The sequence below is a fragment of the Spermophilus citellus genome, assembly GCF_964194105.1.
Source record: "Spermophilus citellus genome assembly, chromosome: 2".
Lineage (NCBI taxonomy): Eukaryota > Metazoa > Chordata > Mammalia > Rodentia > Sciuridae > Spermophilus > Spermophilus citellus.
In genome coordinates this window covers 185070638-185090905 of record NC_138183.1, presented here as the reverse complement: position 1 = coordinate 185090905, position 20268 = coordinate 185070638, and the positions used below count along the sequence as shown (strand labels likewise).

At 38.1% G+C, this 20268-nt stretch overlaps 1 protein-coding gene across 2 annotated transcripts in view; it reads right to left on the bottom strand.

The window, feature by feature from the left end:
* RAB30 (RAB30, member RAS oncogene family) overlaps positions 1-20268 on the bottom strand; it is an 84518-nt gene that overhangs the window by 13603 nt on the left and 50647 nt on the right. For both annotated transcript variants that reach the window (XM_081281062.1, XM_081281061.1), the window contains 2 exons: positions 8408-8508; positions 5005-5088 (listed from right to left, as the gene is read on the bottom strand). In XM_081281062.1, coding sequence (XP_081137188.1) covers positions 5005-5088; positions 8408-8500 — 177 coding nt within the window. In that variant the 5' untranslated portion in view covers positions 8501-8508. The remainder of the gene's footprint in view (positions 1-5004; positions 5089-8407; positions 8509-20268) is intronic.

The window sequence follows — 20268 nt, the reverse complement described above, 5'->3', positions numbered from 1 at the left end:
CAGTAATCCCTTCTGACTGTATACATTTCGCAGGTCACAAGTGTATTTATCACCTTTTTTGTGTGTTAATATTTCAATTTTATTTTATTTTTAAAATCTTTTATTGATTTTATTTTTTAAATATACGACAGCAGTGGAATGCATTACAATTCTCACTACACATATAGAGCACAATTTTTCATATCTCTGTATATAAAGTATGTTCACACAAATTCGTATTTACCACCTTAACACCACTTCAGGGAAGGCCTCTCCAATCTACAGAATAGGTCAGGTACCCCATCCCCTACTCCCAATCCCCCCAGTGGCACCTGACACATTGAATCATCTAATAATTTAGTAGCTCTATTCCCCACTTGACTCAAAACTTCATGACAGGGACCATGCCATCTTTGCCACTGCAGACTAATTTAAATGTACCTCTGTATCCAAAGTTGGTTTTTTTTTTTTAAAGAGAGAGTAAGAGAGAGAGAGAGAGAGAGAGGGAAAGAGAGAGAATTTTTAATATTTATTTTTTAGTTTTTGGCGGACACAACATCTTTGTTTGTATGTGGTGCTGAGGATCGAACCCGGGCCGCACGCATGCCAGGCAAGCGCACTACTGCTTGAGCCACATCCCCAGCCCCCAAAGTTGGTGAGACAGATGGGTGACTAGTAGTCTCTGTCTAGTAGTAATCTTCAGCACAGACTCTCCTTTGATTTGAAGTGACAGCTACTTTTTGATATACATGAAAGTCTGTGTAAGCTAAAGGCAAACATACAGATGGAGTTACTTTTTGTTGGGACAAAGTTATTTCTCTTCTCTGCCTCAAACCTAGGGACATGGTTCCTTTCTGCTAGGATGTACTTAGAATAGCAGACAATTGTTTTAAAGCTACAATGAGCCTCTAAAACACTTGTGATTGGATTTAGATGCTGTCAGTCTTAAGAAATCAGTATGTTCTCATGACTGGCACATCTTGGGAACAGCTTTGAGCATTTTTCTGGAATAATGATTTTATGACCTTGCCAAGATATATGTTATTTTCTCAAAGGGGGCTCCCTACTTCTAGCCTGATAGTTGATTATTAAGGGTGTTCATACTCCACTGTCTTTATCACTCAACTTGGTTTCATTCTCTGCAATCCACTTGCCTTATTTCAGCATTTACAGGACATTAACCTAGGCAGGGCACTGCAGTAGGCACAGGAGGATACAAGATAAAACACAACCCCCATCTCAAATAGCTCAGTCTATAAAGAGGCCAAATCCATAGTTAATTAACTAACATACAATGTGATATGTTCCATTATAAAGGTACCAGAAAGATGGTTTCTCCTAATGTTAGTCTCATGCCTGTCAACATATTTTCAGTATTGCAGCCATGGATTTTCTAACCACTCACCTCCAGCATGGGTCTGCTCCACTGTCTACTCTTCCTTGCATACCACTTAACCTCTACTGTCTCACTGTCACAATAATGCAATATTGTCCTTGGTTTACTAGTCTGTCTCCCTTACTAGACTGAGTTCTTTGAGGACCAAGGGTATTTCCCATTTGACCTCATACCCCCAAGTGCCTTCCTAAAACAGTAGAGGGGGACACATTTGAATGAAGATTAACTAAATGAACGAAGGTTTGTGGAATCACAAAGGAGGGATTCATTAATTCTCCTTAAAAGATTGGTGGGATATAAAAGAAGATTCCACAGATAAAATGTTATCAGAGCCAGATGATAGTGAGTTTTTAGTGGACAAAGATTTACCTACCATAGTGCTAAGCATAAAGCACATACTATAACATGGGTGGATGGGCGAAGAGCTGAAGGAATCAATACTTTTATGAGTTGCCTATCTATGCAACATAGATCTAATTAAAGAGAAATATAGCAAATTTTCTATCATAACTAAGGTTTAAACGTTTTAAACAAAGCTTAGAGTTTTGCTTATTACTCATTAATTTATGATAAGCCAAAAAATTTAATGTATAAGAGAAAACTCTGTATTCCAATTTTTTATTATGCTTAAATATACAAAAGAAAATTTATCATTTTAGCCATTTTTAAGTACCCAGGTCAGTGGGCTACAAATGTTTTAATTCTATTTTCTGCCTGAAGTCACTTTCGTGATGCATTCTACTTTAAAAGAAGGGCCTCTTCCTTAACTTTACCTCCAGTGATTTAGCATATATTCTCAGTAGTTACAAGAATATTTCTAATACCTCCTATTTCCCACTTTCAGTCTGGAAGCCATTCCTGAAAGACTGGTACTAATACGGAGGGACAAGGGGGCTGAAGTCAGGAGAGAGAACCTGATTCACGGTCCTGCCACTTGCTGAGTGGGTGATGCTGCACCAACTGATAGTGAATTTTCTTTTCCACTGATTTTACAGGGTTCTGAGAAAGCCTACAAAGTACTAGCAAAAAGACACTAAAACATCACCAAGAAGAGGGACTCAATAAATGTCAACAAGTATGACAATAAGACAGACACTGTTTCCTTCTAATAACAGGTTATTTCTCCTATATCCACACATTAATGAGGCCCTTGAATTAATAAGGATAAATGTAGTGATTTCATATCTTGAGTCAATATACTGGGTTAGAAAAAAATCACAGGAGGATTGATTTGAGGGCTGGGGCTGTAGTCCAGTGGCGGAGTGCTTGCCTTGCATGTGTGAGGCACTGGGTTCGATCCTCAGCACCACATAAAAATAAATAAATAAAATAAAGGTATTGTGTTCATTTACAACTAAAAAAAAATTTTTAATTGATTTGACCTGGATTTGACCTGGATTTAGAACCCTGAAAGAAGTATTAGGGACAGGAACTGCACTGCAAATACAAAGATGAATAAGACACAAACCTTGTTCTTAGGGAACCTGTGGTCTTGTGGTGGAGTCAGTCACCATAAAATGATGAACTCTAGAAATGTAGTAAGCTCTTAAAAATTAGGCTATGGTTCTCAGAAAGTAGAATAAATGGAATACCTAAGCCTAGAGATGTAGGGGGGACAAAAATAAGCTGCTTCTTTAACCCTAGGGACCATTTCTTATTCACCCTTATTTCTGCCTATTGTTTGCCATAGGAAGGTACTATGGTCAAACAAATGAACTCATGTATACAATGAATAAATGGGAAACTCAGACATCTGGAAGTAAAATGCATGAAACAGTAGTTATCCTTACATGACTCCAATTGGCAACTACCCCATCTCTGCTGGAACAATAGAAAGCAATAAAAGGCTCTTTCCACTAATGCCTCTAGAGCACACTCCTGTCTCCTTCCTGTCCCCACACCCTAGTTCCTTCTTCTCACCCCAAACACTATTTTCCTGACTTTCTGGTTGGCATTTACATGGATTTCACACCTTCCAGTTATCTTCCAGCACCCTGAGCTCTCCATTCACTATTGTATTTGTAGATGTTTCTGCAGTAAAGACCCATTTTGATTCAGGGCTGGAAGACATACCAGGAAAGCTTCTGTTATACACTCAGAGGCCTCAGCCTATAACTTATTTGTGATGGCAAGTATCTATGAAATGCTACAAAAACATTATGGACCTTCTATGCCCTTCCCAAGGCTCTCAAAAGGAGGAGGTGGATGCAAATAACATGGACCCAAATTTGGAATGCTTAGGTTGGGATCTAGCTAGAAGTCTGATGCCAGCTTTCATCATTGAGTTGCTTATGGCTGGATTTATTACTTCCTTCCATGGGACTCACCTCTAAAAAACCTGACAATGGAATTTCGATAAATGAATGGCAGGTAGAACACAGTGCCTAAGATCAATATCTTTATCCTCTTTTCATGTAATTTAGTCTCATTTCATATTTATTTCCATCACCTTCCTTTCTTTGCTCCAAGGTGATGAGCCTTTTGTAGCTTCATTCCCCTCTTATCCCATAACAGGGGAGATGGCAGGGAGGCAGAACAGGTTCAAATCCTCCATTTCCCTTCCTGACTAGACAGCCATGAATAAGTAAGTCACCTATCTTTTTTTGAAGTCTGTAAAACAAGAATGATGCCACTTACCTCACAGAATTTATAGTAAAAATTAAGGTAACTATAAAAACACATGTAAAAGCACCTAGCAAAAGCACTGGCACATAGTAGGTACTCAAGAACACAATCTCTCTTCTCCTATTACTGGAAATACCATACTTCTTTCAGGTATATCAAGCTACCCAGAAGTCACTAAATAGAGAATAGGGTAGAGATCATGGATTCTTTCTTGAACCTCTCATTTATTATCTATTACTAGGAACAAAGGTACATGGGAGATAGGATAGTTTTTAATAAGCGACTAATATGGCTTCATTACCTAAAATGAAATTTTTCATGGGCCTGCTATTATAGGAGGCAGCATAGTTTATTGGCTCAATTCATGAAATCCAAAAAGAAATTTCTTGTTTCTGATATGACAGAAGATAGGACAAACTTGCTTTAGCCCCCTTTTTTTTATTGTTGGTTGTTCAAAACATTACATAGTTCTTGACATATCATATTTCACATTTTGATTCAAGTGGGTTATGAACTCCCATTTTTACCCCGTATACAGATTGCAGAATCACATCAGTTACACTTCCATTGATTTACATATTGCCATACTAGTGTCTATTGTATTCTGCTGCCTTTCCTATAGCCCTTTTTTCTGTTCTAATCTGTAAAAATATCATAAAAATCCCTTCCTCCTCCCACAAAGGGACTAGAAATAAGTGTCATAGCTGAATATACTGTTTTCAATGTCGGTTTCAATCAGATTTTTCCCCCACTTCGGATAAAACCCACAGGTACTTTACCACTGAGCTATATCCCCAGGCTTTTTTTTTTTTTTAATTTAGAAATAAGGTTTGCTAAATTGCTAATCCTCCTGCCTTAGCCTCCCAAGTAGCTGGAATTACAGGCATGTACCATCACACCTGGCTTTTGGGAGATTTAATAAATGCTATGAAAACATGACTACACAACTTCCCCTAAGCTTACACACAGCACACAAAAGACAAGTTGAACATTTAGCTTCTTACCTTTACTTTTTCACCATTAATCTCCACTGTCTTAATCATAAAATCAACTCCAATTGTTGCTCCTTGACCTGGGGGGAAAAGACCCTAAAGAACAAATAATTGAAACAACAGTTATGCCCATCCTTCAGGTAAATGAAATACTTCTTACATTTCATATTACCAGTACCAGGCTCTTCTTTTGGTTGAGCTAATTGGTAGAAAAAAGAATGTCGGCTGGTCTCATGGAAGCCCTGTTTAATTTAACATTGTATGTATGTTTTAAGAGGAAGAGAGAAGGGAGAACTTGGGATACAGAAATCCTGACAGAAGCAGAAACAGAAGGTGGATCAAAGAAATGGGTTGAGAGAGGGTGAAGGGGGAGAATGAGGAAAAGGCAGTGGGGGAAACCTGATTTTAATAAAGAAAAAGAAAAATCCAGGGAGCCACTGGAATGAGACTAGGATTGTTAGAATGGGGAGAAATGAATAGGCAAAATCAAGGAAGCTCAAAACTAGTTATCATGATTGGTCAACAAATATATGAAAAAAATGTTCAACATCTCTAGCAATTAGAGAAATGCAAATTAAAACTACACTGAGATTTCACCTCACTCCAGGCAGAATGGCAATTATCAAGAAAACAAGTAACAATAAATATTGACAAGAATGTGGGGGAAAAACTTACATTCATATATTGCTGGTGGGACTACAAATTGGTGCAACTACTCTGGAAAGGAGTATGGAGATTCCTCAGAAAATTTGATCCAGTTACCCCACTCCTTGGTATATATCCAAAGGACTTAAAATAGCATACTATAGTGATGCAGCCACAACAATGTTTATAGCAGCTCAATTCACAATAGCTAAGCTGTGGAACCAACCTAGATGCCCTTCAACAGATGAATGGACAAAGAAAATATGGTGTGTGTGTGTGTGTGTGTGTGTGTGTGTGTGTGTGTGTGTGTATATATATATATATATATATATAACTGAACATTAGTTAGTCATAAAGAAGAATGAAATTATAGTAAATAGATAGAAGTGGAGACTATCTTGCAAAGTGAAATAAGCCAATCCCAAAAAACCAAGGCCAAATGTTCTTTCTGATATACGGATGCTAACATACAATAAGGCGGGGGAGAAGACTAGAAATTCATTGCATTAGACAAAGGGGAATGAAAGGAAGGGGAATGGGGATGGGAAAGATATAAACCATTAAACCAGGAGGCAGCAGACTTAGGATCTCCAGGTGACCTCAGACTAACCACCCTCCGTCTCTGGGCCTTGAATCTGATGAGCTTTACCTCAAACTGGAAATATAGCAGTTTCCCGAGGATAGGATATTAGCAAAATTACATACATAATGTAATTTACTATTGTATAATATTTCCTGTAAGCTTAGAGAGGAAGTTGTGGGTAGCAAGGAATTCTATCAGGAAAGAACTCTATACCTAGTCTCTCCCCCCTTATTCATCCATATTCTAGAATGTCCAGAAATTAAAGCAAAATGGACTTTATTAGCTCTGACATCTAAGACTGGGGAATCTCTAATTAAGTCCATTTCCTGACAAGAGCTCCTTAATTAAAGTTTGAACTTAAAAGGCTGAGCTTCAAACCAAAAGAAAATGTTCCATTGCATTTCTGCAAAAAATGTAAATATAAACATTCATAACTTTACTTACAAATATTGAATCAATTTTCTTCTACTTTAGCTTGGCTCAGATACAAGGTTGCCAAAGCTTCAAGTTTATAGCTCCAGCTGTTTTGCAGCCTAACAAATGCCAAAAATATAAATCCTTCCCAGTGCTTTTCCCCACCACTTTGTTTCCTAACCCTTCATGTCTCAAAAACAGCTGAATCCAATTCATTTTAACTGCTTACTAAATAACAAACAAGCTTGTCTATGAAATATGAACTTTGGGGGTAGTTGAGGGACTGGGAGGATAATAAGTAGACAGAAAAGAAAAATGTGCTTGTTGGTAAAAATTGTTGTACAAGAAGGAAAGCATTTTCACCTTCAATGATAGGGTTTGTGTTTTTAAAGAGAATGATCTCAGAGGTTAGAACCCACAGGACATAGAAATATCAGGCTGAGAACTAAGAGACCCAAATTCTAATCCCATTCTTGTCACTAGTATGATGTGAGATCATAAGCATGTCATTCACTCCCTCTACATCTAAGGTTTTCATCTGTAAAATGAGAGGACTGAAATGAATCTCTGACCTTTCAGTAATGAAACAAGGTCAAGGGAACTTTTGATAAAGGGATTGAAAATTTATCTGTATCTTTGCAGTTCCACAGTCTTGTTCTTCTCTTAAAAGCAGAAAAGATTACTAATGTTAGACAGATGTAAAACCAGTTGGAGTTTCAATGTATCTCCAAGGTGGTTAACTGAGCCCCAGATGCCTGTTAGCTTTTTGCTTTTGATTTCACCAGGCCAAGGCTTAGTAAAAAGCATGAGTTATTTTCTGTGTTTCTTATCATGGGAAAAACCCTGACATTTCCAAAGTGACTCTGAGCCATAAAGCTGTTTGTGTTATCCAATCTGCCTCTCCAGTTTTCCACAGACTTCAGAGCTAAAAGGGGCCTTAGAGTTCATTGGGCTCCCTCATGTAGAGCTGGGAGACCTGGGAAGGGGAGGAACTAGGACAAGGACCTGTGTTTCAGCACGAGCAGTGCTCTTTCCATGGCACCATGTTGCCCTAGACTTTAGAGGAGCTAGTCTTAACTTTCCCAATGTGTACTTTAGCAAAATACAAGCTGAATGCATGATAGCCCAGAAAAAGGCTTCATTCTCCTTTTCATAGGAAAACACAAAAGGCCAACTTTAGAATGATTTCTGATTTTCAAATTTAAAACAGAATCTAATCTTGGCTAGTGAGTTTCAAGAAGGCAGCCCCAAAGGAAACTTGTACTTAGGTCATATGATAAGGCTTCAAACCAGAAAGGACATTCAGTTCAGAGAGTTCTTCACTGTTCTCATCCCCATTTATGAGGTTTAGAAAAATCAGCATATTTGGTTCTAAACCAAAATGATTCACGCAGTTTCTTGGGAGGAAATGAGGCATAGGCAGGGAGTTTGAGGTTTAATTTGCATTAATTTATTTCCACCTTTGGATTATTAAGAACTAATCTATTTTTTATCCAATAAATTTTGAAACTTCATACTGAAAACAAAACCACTTGCTCCTTTCATATAAGGAAACAAAAAGAGGTGTGGGAGAGTTGGTATTGACCCCCACAGCCAAGCTCCCTTTAGGGGATTTAGAAAAAGCCTAGGCTACAAAACTGATACCACTTTCAAAGGGTGTGTTAAGAATGCACAGCCTAGAGGCTGGCCCTGGGACCAGGCACCCAATCCATAAGATTCCTCTAAGGCAGGCTAGACAGATAAAACCCACTCTGGGCTTCTGAGTGCTCTTACCTGAGTGAACCGTCGGACTAGGCACGTCTTCCCCACACCAGCGTTGCCAATTAAAACAATTTTGAACAGGAAATCATAATCTTCCATACTCATTTACACAGCTGCAAGGCAAATACAGGCAAGAGTGAGAAAGGCCCAGAGAACCCAAGGTGCACCAGCCCCTTCTCCTCAGGAATAAGAAATCTGACTCATTTGAAGAGCCATTTAATGTTCCCCTCTGGTGACCCTGCCAATGAGAGAGGAACACAGGTGTCTAGTCACAGATAGACTTCATTCCTCCCAGCTACGTCATGCCACAGAAAGTAATGACAGATGTCCTTTCACCTGGTAACCTTTATTCCTCCAAGCAGTCAGGTCACAAGTCCTCAGTGATAAGATCCATTTTCTTTCAGTATAAGAGAAACATCACCAGGCAAGTAGGGAGTGGTGCAGAGAAACAGGGACAAAGGAGAGTCCATCCAGAACTTTAAGGATGTTTATGTATTGTGCATGGCTCTGGAAAAAAGGACTAGCAGCTAGGAGACTGAAGGGACTATAACTGTGAAGGACCCTTTTGGTCTCCTTCAAGTCCTGGGGGTCTTACCAGTGGAAGTTATAGTCATCTTGTCCTCCGATCCCCACCTCATTCCTATATACTTTCTCCAACCACACAGATGCTAAAGGGACCCTGAAGTGCCTATCTTTTCATTCTTCTGGGCTTTGGCATTTATGAGTTTCCCCTGTCGGGATGCCTTCCCTTCAACATTATGAAGCCCTTCAAGGCCCAATGCAAATAGCTATTTCTCTCTGAATTTTTTACTAATCTTACTTAAATAAGGCAAACCATTTCCACCAATCTTCTGTCCCAAGACTTCACTTCCTATACACAGTTATTCAAATATCTGTCTCATCCTTGAGGGAAGTGATTATGTCTTTCAATTCTATATTCCCACCCTCTGGGACCCAGTTACCCTTCATAAATTTTTACTCTATAGAAGGAAAAAATAATGGGCATATTGTTTAAGTATAGGCCTTAGTTTCTCCAACTGTGCTGAAAAGAATACTGTAAACTGTCTACTTGAGAGGACATTTTTTGAAGATTTTAAAAACAACCTCTGAAAGAGCCTTGGTACCCTATCCTGGTGAAAGCAAGTTACTTATTAAGTGTTTCTATAGTACTCTATCACCTGGGAGGTGAGCCACCTCAAAAACAACCAAGGAAAGTTAACAACAAAAAAGTTAAATAAATCATAGAATAGGTCCAGTAGACTCTAGAGAGGCAAAGGATAGACAATGAGCCCCTGGGGTGCTTGAGAGAGTTAGAGAAGCCTCAAGGTCACTCCTACCAGGAACTAAAGCTCAAATGGCTGCAGGCAGAGAAAAGAGCCCCAGGGGTTGAACCTGTCAAATATTGCTAGGGAAGTAAATCCGCTGCATACAAATGTGGTATCCAGTGGACTTAACTAGCTCTTGATAAGATGGCTGGCAACCAAGCCAACACCCAGGTGGCCGCTCATAGGGTTCTCAGTTCACTTAAATTGTGGAGGAAAATCTTTCTTGGTGTAAGAATCTGGGTCCATAAGCAGTGTTTTGTGCTGGCCATATGTCTGGCACTATGTGGCCCTTTATGTATATTTCCATTTGTTTCTACAGTCCAGAGACTGAATTCTCAGGTAATATACAGTGTTAAGGTATATTACCTGAGCAAACTGAGATTAAGGAAAACCAAGGGGGCCCGAAATCATAAAACAACCAGACTTCAAGTTCCAAGAGCATGTGTGTCATCAAAAAAACTTTGGAGCTGAAGAGACCCAGGTTCAAATCCTGCCTGTGCTGCTTTCTAAGTGACAATTTTCCAGAGCTTCAACTTCCCTATTAACAAAATGAAGCTTATATCAATCACTTATAACAGAATAGTGATGCGTGAAGAAATGAATGGAAACCTCAAGGACAGGACCAGGCCCTTAGTCATCCAAACTCCTTCTCTTGACTCACAAGTTTTCCATCAGCTGGTTTCCTCCTTCACTGCCGGCCTCATCTCTCACCAGCCTCCTTATAACCCACACTTGAAGCTCACTGGATTTCTTCTCTTCCCTAAATACTGTGGGATTGATTTTCTCTTCAGATGTTCACACATACATCTGCCCAGAACACATGACCTAATTTCCCATCCCCTCACCTAGTCCAGATAACTTTTACTTCCCCTTTAGGTCTCAGCTGAAACATCCTTTTCTCTAGTTACTTCTCTAACTTGACAGGGAGCAGCTTGGGCCCCGTATGAAGGTTCTCCTGACACCCTCTTCATCTCCTATGATAATACCCACCACACTTTACTATTAACTGCTTGTCTCATATTTCATCCCCATCCATAAGCACCTCAGTACTACTGACACATTCGTGACTGTGCAGCATGAGGGTAATGAAGCAGACTGCACCCTGATCCCAACCTATTATCATCATCATCATCAGCAGCAGCAGCAGCAGCAGCATCTCACTAGATATAAAGTCATCTAATATCACAACTATGGGGTAGACACTTGACATTCCTAAATTACAGCACAAGCGAATGAAATAAGAAGGCACTGAGGTTCCACAGATGCTAACTAGTAGGGTTGAGATTCGAACCCAGACAACTGGCTCCAGCACCTACATCTTTGAACCACTAGATAGTGCCTCTCACTATACCTGGCTTAGAGTAAGACCTCAAGAAAGATGTGATGAATTGAATGAGGGAGGACAAGCATTTTTATAAATGTGATTTCCCTTTTCTCCTTCCCTCCAGCTTCAGACCCAAAATTCTACCACATTATAATAGTTTAAGTAAGAAACAAAGTCAAATTCCTGATAAATTTCAGGGATGTGAGATGTCAGTTAAAACTCACTGTTAAAAGTAAAAAGAAAATAAAAAGGATATGCAAGGTTAGCAGGAAGATGAAGCTGTGTGGACCAGGACTCACTGCTCCCATGAGCAAATGGGAAACAGGAAACACAGGACTGAACTGCATTATTTTCCTGTGCTTTGCTTGTTTGATGCACATTTATTTCTACATCTTTGCCTGATGTCAAAAGAACAAAGTAAGAAATACAGAGAATTCCAAAAATAAAGAACTCAGAAACAGTGCTCCTAAGAGAAAGTTATCAGTGCCCAAACTATGTATCTTTATGAAGAGAAGAAAGAGGGGCTCTGTCGATGCTGTGTCATGTGGTTACCACCTGGAGCAAACCACAGAAAAAAAGACACTTCCCCTTTCTAAAAGAAACTTACTTTTATGCTTTGTTGAATATGTTTCAGTTTGGGTTTTTTTGTTTTTGGAGCTGGGGACTGAACCCAGAGGCTCATGCATGCTAATCATGTGTTCTACCACTGAGCTATACTCCCAGCCCAAGTATTTTTTAAATGAACCTCTGAAGAAAATGGTTGTGAGTTTAAAACTGCAGGCTTAAGCTGGACTGTAAACTCCAGATTACCTGCTTTGATTAATGTTCTGTTTCTAACAGAAAACATGTGACTATATGATTACACGACTGGTGTGATTCTACATCCTGTACAACTAGAAGAGTGAGAAGTTGTACTCACTCCATTTATGTATGATGTGTCAAAATGCATTCTACAGTCATATATAACTAATTAGAACAACAACAAAAACTTCTCTTAAAAAAACAATCATCTTGGGCTGGGGATGTGGCTCAAGCGGTAGCTCGCTGGTCTGGCATGCGTGCGGCCCGGGTTCGATCCTCAGCACCACAGACAAACAACGATGTTGTGTCCGCCGAGAACTAAAAAATAAATATTAAAAAAAAATTCTCTCTCTCTCTCTCTCCCTCTATCACTCTTCTCTTTAAAAAAAAATCATCTTAGCTGGGTACAGTGCTGCATGCCTGTAATCCCAGCTACTTCGGAAGCTGAAGTAGGAGGATAACAAGTTCAATGCCAGCCTTGGCTGCTTAGCAAAATATTGTCTCAAAATAAAAAATAAAAAGGTTTGGAATGTAGTTTAGAGGTAGAATATTACTGGGTTCAATCCTCTGTACCAAAAAAAAAAAAAAAAAGACAAATATTCTAAATAAAGGGAAGAAGAAACTTTAAAAAAGAAAGAAAGAAAACACATCTGAATGAAATGTTCATAGATTCTCTGGAAAAACCAAGCTTTGAGTAAGCCTTTCTGTGTAGTCCATAACATAACAGCCCAGGCATCATGGAATCACTTTGTGATGAGAAAGTATCCAAGAGGTGGGGAGATACCCATTCAGAAGTAAACTAGTTATAACCAACCCTAAACTGACAACAAAAGTCATACCTTGTCTCACATTTAGGAATGCCAAGTGAGGGTCAATCAAGCACATTATGAGATGGTCTTCTGCCAAGCATTATTCTGGGGATTTCCCATTCTGTTACTGTCAATAATAACAATAATAGCTAACACTTATTCAAAGCTTATTATGTACCAGGTACTGTGTCACATGTAGTTATGCATTTAATCCTCACAACTCTATGATGTAGGTAATCTTTTTAAAATTTTTTTATTCTAATTTGTTATACAGGACAGCAGAATGCACTACAATTCATACTACACATATAGAGCACAATTTTTCATATCTCTGGTTGTATACAAAGTATATTCACAACATTTGTGTCTTCATACATGTACTTTGGATAATGATGTCCATCTCATTCCACCATCATTTCTAGTCCCATGCCCCTCCCTTCCCCTCCCACCCCTCTGCCCTATCTAGAGTTCCTCTCTTCCTCCCATGACCCCCTTCCCTACCCCACTTATGAGTCAGCCTCCTTATATTAGAGAAAACATTTGGCATTTGGTTTTTTGTGATTGGCTAACTTCACTTAGCATTATATTCTCCAACTCCATCCATTTACCTGCAAATGCCATGATTTTATTCTCTTTTATTGCTGAGTAATATTCCATTGTGCATATATACCACATTTTATTTATCCATTCATCTATTGAAGGGCATCTAGGTTGGTTCCACAATTTAGCTGTTGTGAATTGTGGCTATAAATGTTGATGTGGCTGTGTCCCTGTAGTATGCTGTTTTTAAGTCCTTTAGGTATAGACCGAGGAGAGGGATAGCTGGGTCAAATGGTGGTTCCATTTCCAGTTTTCCAAGGAATCTTCATACTGCTTTCCACATTGGCTGTACCAATTTGCAGTCCCACCAGCCATTTATGAGTGTGCCCTTTTCCCCACATCCTCACCAACACTTACTGTTGTTTGTATTCTTAATAGCTGCCATTCTGACTGGAGTGAGATGAAATCTTAGAATAGTTTTGATTTCTCTAATTGCTAGAGATGATGAACATTTTCATATATTTGTTGATTGATTGTATATCATCTTCTGAGAAGTATGTGTTCAGGTCTTTGGCCCATTTATTGATTGGGTTATTTGTTTTTTGGTGTTTAGCTTTTTGAGTTCTTTATACACCCTAGAGATTAGTGCTCTGATGTGTGAGGGGTAAAAACTTGCTCCCAAACTGTAGGCTCTCTATTCACCTCACTGATTGTTTTATGTGCTGAGAAGAAACTTTTTAATCAATCATTTATTGATTCTTGATTTGTAGGTAATCTTTTTATAATCACTAATTTACTACAGAGGAAACTGGTATACAGAGAGATTATCCTAGATATAGCTAATTAGTGTTAGGATAGATACAAACCCAAGTCCATCTGACTCCAGAGCTTTACTGCTTCTCAAACAGAATACTGCTGCCTCCTGTCTTGTGATTGACAATATCACTATATCGGTCATTGGGGCTGGAGGCTCAGTTGAACTGATCCCCAGGCTCCTTTGAACTGCAGGATTCTAGAAATCCCCCAGCTCTGAAAGCATCACTCCTACATTGATGGGGATGCACACTGGTTTCACATCACATGATGCTCCTCACTGTGCCGGGCAGTCCAGGTCTCCCATAGGAACTAGAGTTAGACTTCCCTTGAATGCCACTCCCACAATTTAGTCACCAATCATCTGTGTAATTAAGTACCAGGTACAGAGGAATAAACAGGAACACCACTCAGATGAACAGGTAAAATCTCAAATATAATCACCACCATAGTTCTAAATAAATGGATATATGCATGAGATTCAAAAAGGAAAAAAAAAATAAGGAAAAGAAAAAATTAACTTCAAGACGATAACAGGAAATGAATATTAGTATGAAAAGCTTAAAAGGAAGAAAACCATTCTAAGCAATATAAATTTGGTAACATAAACCAGTTTTTAAAAATGACTACATTCACTGTTGTACATCTACGTATTTCCCCCTTGCCCTCTGGGACTCAGCATAAGTCAGCAGCCAGGTCCCCTCCTCCCACCTCTAACCCCAGACTTTACCCCCAAAACATTGTGAACACTTGTCCCTGGTTCAAAAACTGTGTGTCTCAGGCACATTCTTTTCCCTTCTAGAACTTTCACTTGGTCTGTAAATGGAGAATGTTGACACACAGGTACTATGGGCCCTTCCCATGACAGTATGTGGCACTGTTCTTGCACACCATTGAGGCTACAAAGATGAAACCAGGAGGCCTGCATCTGCTAGAGAAAAGTTTTCATATTCATAAAATGGAGATAATAAACATTAGAACCGGGACTGGGATTGTGGCTCAGTGGTAGAGTGCTGGCCTACCATATGTGAGGCACTGGGTTCAAACCTCAGTACCATATTAAAATAAAATAAAAGTATTGTGTCCATCTACAACTAAAAAGTAACTATTTTAAAAAATAAATAAAATAAACATTAAAACATATATTACTGAGTTGTTTGAGAGGCAAATAATATATGGAAAATGTCCCTTTAAAAAACAGAATAAAAATTTGAGTCTAATGTATGAAAGATGATATATCATGAACTATGTAATGCGATAAATAATCAATAAAAAAAAAAAATAAAATAAAACAACAGCAAAAAAAAAAAAAAACAGAATAAAAATATTTTAGTCCTTCTGTCAAGTCATCTTTACCAACTGTAGAAAATATAGACAAATATAAAGAAAAATGAAACCATCCATAATCTTTCCCTACCCATACTTCCTCCTGGGTATAAATAACAACATTTTGCTGTACATCCTTCTAGTTTCTTTATTTATATACCCTTATAAGCACGTATATTTTATTATAAATTTTTAGATTTAAAAAACAAAACCAGCATCATAGCATCATGTAAAGTTTTTTTTATATTCTATACAAATTTTGTGTTTTCCAAAACCCCAAATCAGTCTGCAAAATAGAACTCATTATCAGACACCCTCAGCATTCTTTCAACATCTGCTTCTATAACCCTAACTACTCAAGAAGGGAGGGTTTGTGGAAGATGACTTCACAGTGACATAACTTTGAGGAATGCTAAATACTATAATCCAATCCTGAAGATTTAAAATGTTCTGGATCACAATTAGAATAACTTATACTCCATTTATATGTGTCACAATACACTGTGTTTGGTATATCCAAAAAGATTTTTAAAAAAGCAAATTTTCAACAAAAAATAAAATGTTGTGAAAATTCTCATCATGAAGGAAACTGGCTTTGTTTAGTTCATATTTACAAAATATGATTTTAGCTGAGAATTCTTTTCTCATGTAATGCCTTTCAATATCCCTTGCTATATAGGGTTGTATGACACATGAATGTGTTAAATGCTATTTTGTATTACTTAAAATCAGGGCTGCCCAGGCTGGGTTGCCAAAGAAAGTCAAGACATCACTTAAGTTTCAGTTTCAGATAGTAATAAGTAAATTTGAATATGTTTATTCAATATGTTGAATGAGATAAATGAATGACTTTTTAAGATATAAGTGTAGCCAGGCACAGTGGTGCATGCCTGTAATTCCAGGCTCAAAAGGTTGAGGCAGAAGTATCGCAAGATCAAAGTCAGCCTCAGTAACTTAGCTAGGCTCCAAGCAACTCAGCAGAGTCCCTGTCTCTAAATAAAATATTTAAAAAGGGCTGGAGATGTGGCTCAGTGGTTAAGCACCCCTAGGTTCAATCCCTAGTACCAAAAAAAAAGAGAGAGAGAAAGAAAGAAAAAAGGAAAAAAGATATCAGTGTGATCCAAATATTACATAAGACCTACACACACACACACACACACACACACACACACATACACACAATGTTGTTTATTTGAAATTCAAAATTAATTAGGCAGCCTATATTTTATTTGGAAACCCTACCCAGGGAAATTGATTAGCTAGGTCATAGCAGAAACAGAGGCCATAAATACACACCACTCCCATACAGAACTGTGAAAGGAGACGAATAGGGCATGAGAAACAAGATATCTCTACCAATCTAAAAGAGAAGCAAACAGGAATAACAAAGGACAATAAGCAAAATTTCTAGAAGGCAATACTAGGCTGGACTTCCTTAGAATCTGAGCCAGACTTCAGGGGCTGGGTTGAGACCAGTATACAGTAAGCTGCTCCATCCTTGACAATTCTAGAGCACTCTGGACCTTCCTCCGACTACGTTCAGCATGCGCATCTGCCTGGTGAAGGGGACTGTGCCCTGCATGTCTATCTTACCCCCTACCGTCCTTAAAGGTGCCAATAAGACACTCATCTCTGCTTACTCCATTGCTGTGTTCAATTAGTATACATTGAATTGAAAGCATTTGATCCATCTTTCACTCTAACGAGGTTCTGTCCCAGGAAGCTCATTATTGCTTAATTACGAGGAGGCAATTACTAACCATTACTATAATCAACTGCTTCAAGCTCACTTGCTTTACATCAGCTGCTAATTTCATGTTATTGCAAGTTAATTATTCTCCTTGGCCATGGATGTCAAATACCCACCTGCGCCATGGCTGCTCCTCATTCACCAGGCTATAAACTCCCAACATTTTGTTACATGGCTCTTTATAGTTTACAAATGCTTTCACATGCATGCTCTAATATGGATATCCCAACAACTTCATGAACTACTTCTTATTCACTATACAGGTAAGGAAACGGGGATTAGGTAATGAAGTGACTCACCTTAAGTCACACACAAGTGAGATGCAAGGTGACAATCCTGGCCACCCAGAACTTCTCTTTTCTAGAACATACCATTTTCCCATGTTCCTAGGACCTTGGACCAAGATTTGAACACACAGGGGGCCAGAAACAATGCTAAATGTTTTTCATATATCATCTTATGTAATCCTTGCTCTAGCCCTTTAGACAGGCATTATTAATATTCACATTATATAAGTGAAGAAATTGAGGTTCAAAGAGGTAAATTTATTCAGAATCATACAGCTCATGAGTAGAAAGTGCCTTGATTCCAAACCTAGGTCTTTCTGAAAAGAAGTTAATTTGGAATTAGGTATCCCTCTTTATACTAAAATAAACTCTAAATAGATTCAAGGTTTGAATCTTTAAAAACTGAAAGCATGGGGCTGGGGTTGTGGTTCAGCAGTAGGCACTCGACAAGTATGTGTGAGGCCCTGGGTTGGATCCTTAGCACCAAATAAATAAATAAATAAATGAAAAATTGGGGCTGGGGTTGTGGCTCAGGGGTAGAGCACTCACCTTGCACGTGTGAGGCCCTGGGTTTGATCCTCAGCACCACATAAAAATAAATAAACAAAATAAGGGTGTTGTGTACAACTAAAAAATAAATATTTTTTAAAAAACTGAAAGTATGGAAATACTAGAAAAAAATGTGTGCATGTGTGTGTATAAAATCTTGAAGTGGGGAATTACTTAAAATCAAGTCTAAATTGCAAAATAAATGATTAATTTTACTAATTTTAAAATAATTCTGCAAAACAGTAAAAATGAACTAAAATATCTGTAACACATGTATTTAAGTCTAATTCCATTAATTGCATAAAGAATTCCTATAAATAAAAAACAATAACCCAATAGAAAAATGGACTAAGGACATGAGCAGAAAGTTCACAAGAAATAAAACAGAACTTAAAAAAAAAAAAAAAGATCAGCCTCACACATTAGTAACTGCAAACTAATTTTTGAGCTATAAATTATAATTAAAATAATCAATAAATGGGATAGAATCAAACTAAAAAGTTTCTTCTCAGCAGAAGAAACAGAGAGCCTACATCCTGGGAGCAAATTTTTACCCTTCACACATCAGATAGAGCACTAATCTCTAGAGTATATAAAGAACTCAAAAAGCTAAGCACCGGAAAAACAAATAACCCAATCAACAAATGGGCCAAGGACCTGAAAAGACACTTATCAGAAGAGGATATACAATCAACAAATATATGAAAAAATGCTCATCATCTCTAGCAATCAGAGAAATGCAAATCAAAACTATTCTAAGATATCATCTCACTCCAGTCAGAATGGCAACTATTATGAAGACAAACAACAATAAGTATTGGCGAGGACGTGGGGAAAAAGGTACACTCATATATCGCTGGTAGGACTGCAAATTGGTGCAGTCAATATGGAAAGCAGTATGGAGATTCCTTAGAAATCTGGGAATGGAACCACTATTTGACCCAGCTCTCCCTCTCTTCAGACTATACCCAAATACTTAAAAACAGCATACTACAGGGACACAGCCACATCAATGTTTATAGCAGCACAATTCACAATAGCTGAACTGTGGAGCCAACCTAGATGCCCTTTAGTGGATGAATGGATAAAAAAAAAAAGTGGCATATATATACAATGGAATTTTACTCAACAATAAAAGAGAATAAAATCATGGCATTTGTAGGTAAATGGATGACATTGGAGAAGATAATGCTAAGTGAAGTCAGATAATCCCCCCCAAAAAATGTTGAATGTTTTCTCTGATATAAGGAGGCTGACTCATAGTGGGGTAGGGAGGGGAAGCATGGCAAGAATAGATGAATTCTAGATAGGGAAGAGGGGTGGGAGGGTAAGGGAGGAGACAGGGGATTAGCAAAGGATGGTGGAATGAGATGGATATCATTATCCAATATACATGTATGAAGACACAAATTGGGTGTTAACCTACTTTATATACAGAGATATGAAAAATTGTGGTATATATGTGTAATAAAAATCATAATGCATTCCACTGTCATGTATTTAAAAAATAAAATCAATTAAATAAAAAAAGAAAGGACATTTTTCATCTCAAATTGGGGCAAACTTCATTCTGTACCGAGATACAGAGAAATGAGGCATTTGTGTACTACTGGTAGAAGACAACTCAAATATGATGCAACAAACCCTTGCTCCAGCAATGCACTTCTAGTAATCTAGCATATATTCATACTCATTGATACACTGATACTCATACCTACATGTGAACAAAGGAACATGTAGTAGGATGTTCTGCATTTGTAACTACAGTTATAAAAATCAACCTAGAAGTCCCTCCGCAAAAAAAAAGAAAAAGAAGGATTATGGCAACAATAAATTATGGCATATATGTCAATGGGCCACACAGTCTGCTTTGGATGTGTGCAAGGTGTATTATGTGAAAGAAACAAGATGGAAACAGGGTGTGTATAATATAGAAAAAGGGTAAGAGCATATAATTCTACATCTGTTGATTCATACGATATTTTTTGAATGAAACCAAAAAAACTAGCAAGAGTGGTTTCCCCTGGGAAGGCTGTAAGATTTAGCTTTTTCTAGGAAAGAAGAGAACCTCTAACTCTTGAATTATAGTCTACCCTTCCATTCACTATCCAGTAGTGCTTGAAAGGAAGACAGTTTTCCTAATACAGTAAGAAAGGCCTTGTAAAAAATCAGTTTGGGGAACTCTGTTTCTATCTTTCTCTTTGTCTGCCCTCTTGGATCCTGGATCCAAGGAAAAAATGTTCCACCAAAACTCCAGTGTTGCCTTTCCTAGTTCATTGTGTATATCACTGCTTTCTCTGTTAAAGCATGCCGCAGTACAGCAGCTCCCTAAAAGGAAGATTCATTCTT